A 1,496-nucleotide genomic window follows, 5' to 3' on the forward strand; every position below is an offset into this window, starting at 1 on the left:
ATGATGGCGATGTGCAGATGCTTAAAGCTTCTGTGTCATGTTTATTTACTAACTCTCTATATATTTTTGCCCCCCTGCAGCTGTAAATGAAAATGCTATAAAACTGAATGAGACACTCAGAATCCAAGACAAGACCCTGGAGAAAAGTCTTCAGAGTCTGCAGAGTGATATTGATAGAATGATGGCAGAGCTGCGGAGGAAAGAACTGAATGTGCAAGAAGGGGTGGCTCAAGAGGAACTAAAGTAAGTAGAAAGGCCACAAGTTTGAGCCTTATGACAGTGAGAGCTGAGTCTTTTCAATGTGATTTCAGTCCATTTCCATGAGATTTTAAAATTTGGAATCACATAACTACAAGGAAAAAGAGATACTAATATTTCATATCAATTTTTCAGCATACAGATTTTTGTAGTACTCATGCCTGTATAAAATTATCTTTTGGCACTCATAAGCGTATTTTGTATCATGTTTCTATTGGCATAGGCAAAAAATATCCAACTCTACATCAAAACTGAAAGCTTGATCAGTTTACTGCTCTATAAAACAATGATGATGATACTGCCCTTCCTCTGAAAAGTATTATATTAGAGCTAAGTTAATGTAAGAATTATGTTATAGATATGATGGTCCAGAAATTGTGTGAGGGGCAAAGACTTTTTAGGATGATATCTTTAATTGGACCAACTGTGTAATTGGGATAAATTTAGACAAGCTTTTGAATACAAAACATTCTTCCTCTGTGGGACAAGCTGAGGATTTGCTACCTGAAGAGCGTGATGGCAGCCATTGTCCCAGTAAGTACGGGGCTCAGCCTGGCCCCTACTACATTGGTCTAATAAAAGATATCATCCTTAGAAATCTTGCCCATCAGAGCTAGGTAATGCTTAATTGTTGATCCTGCAAGATTCTGAATACAGTGGCCTGATGCAACCAGAAACCTATGCACATGCTTGATATCCACAGGAGTGGGATTTGAGTAATTGTGGATGCCATAAATGTTGTCTGCAAAATATTTATCCAGGCCATTTCAAGAGGTATTAAATCTTACCGAATAACAGCTTAAATAACTTTTTCCTGGATACAGTTTTATTCTGTAGATGATGTCATAAAAAGTGACAGACACAACTTGATGGCAATGCATTCTGCAAAGGAAAGAGACAAAAATTGTCATCTTTTGAAAATATCTGAGAACTCCCTCCCTTCCAGAAAATAGTATGTTGCAGGAAAAACAAAAACTTTGAAATATACTGGTTTAATGGCACTGCAAGTCTTTTGACTACTCTGAAGTAATTATTCTTGTCGGCTGTTCAGGAAGATGACTTTGGACAGTGATGTATTCTGGTTGGCTTGATTTTGACCAAATACACATAGAAATAGCTGGAGTAGACTCTCCTCTTATTCACTGTAAAGGTCTAAATGCTAAGTGAAGAAGATTATTTTGATTATTTCCTTTGAAGTTCAGGGTTCGTGATGTTGCAGTCAACAGAACTTCACTCTT

At 37.0% G+C, this 1,496-nt stretch overlaps 1 protein-coding gene across 1 annotated transcript in view; it reads left to right on the top strand.

Moving 5' to 3' along the window:
- Positions 1 to 1,496, top strand: part of LAMA2 (laminin subunit alpha 2) — a 559,328-nt gene that overhangs the window by 430,262 nt on the left and 127,570 nt on the right. The window contains exon 37 of the mRNA XM_006029173.3: positions 81 to 243. Within this exon, the coding sequence (XP_006029235.2) occupies positions 81 to 243 (163 nt within the window). The remainder of the gene's footprint in view (positions 1 to 80; positions 244 to 1,496) is intronic.

Source organism: Alligator sinensis, unplaced genomic scaffold (assembly GCF_000455745.1).
Source record: "Alligator sinensis unplaced genomic scaffold, ASM45574v1 scaffold889_1, whole genome shotgun sequence".
NCBI classification, from domain to species: domain Eukaryota; kingdom Metazoa; phylum Chordata; order Crocodylia; family Alligatoridae; genus Alligator; species Alligator sinensis.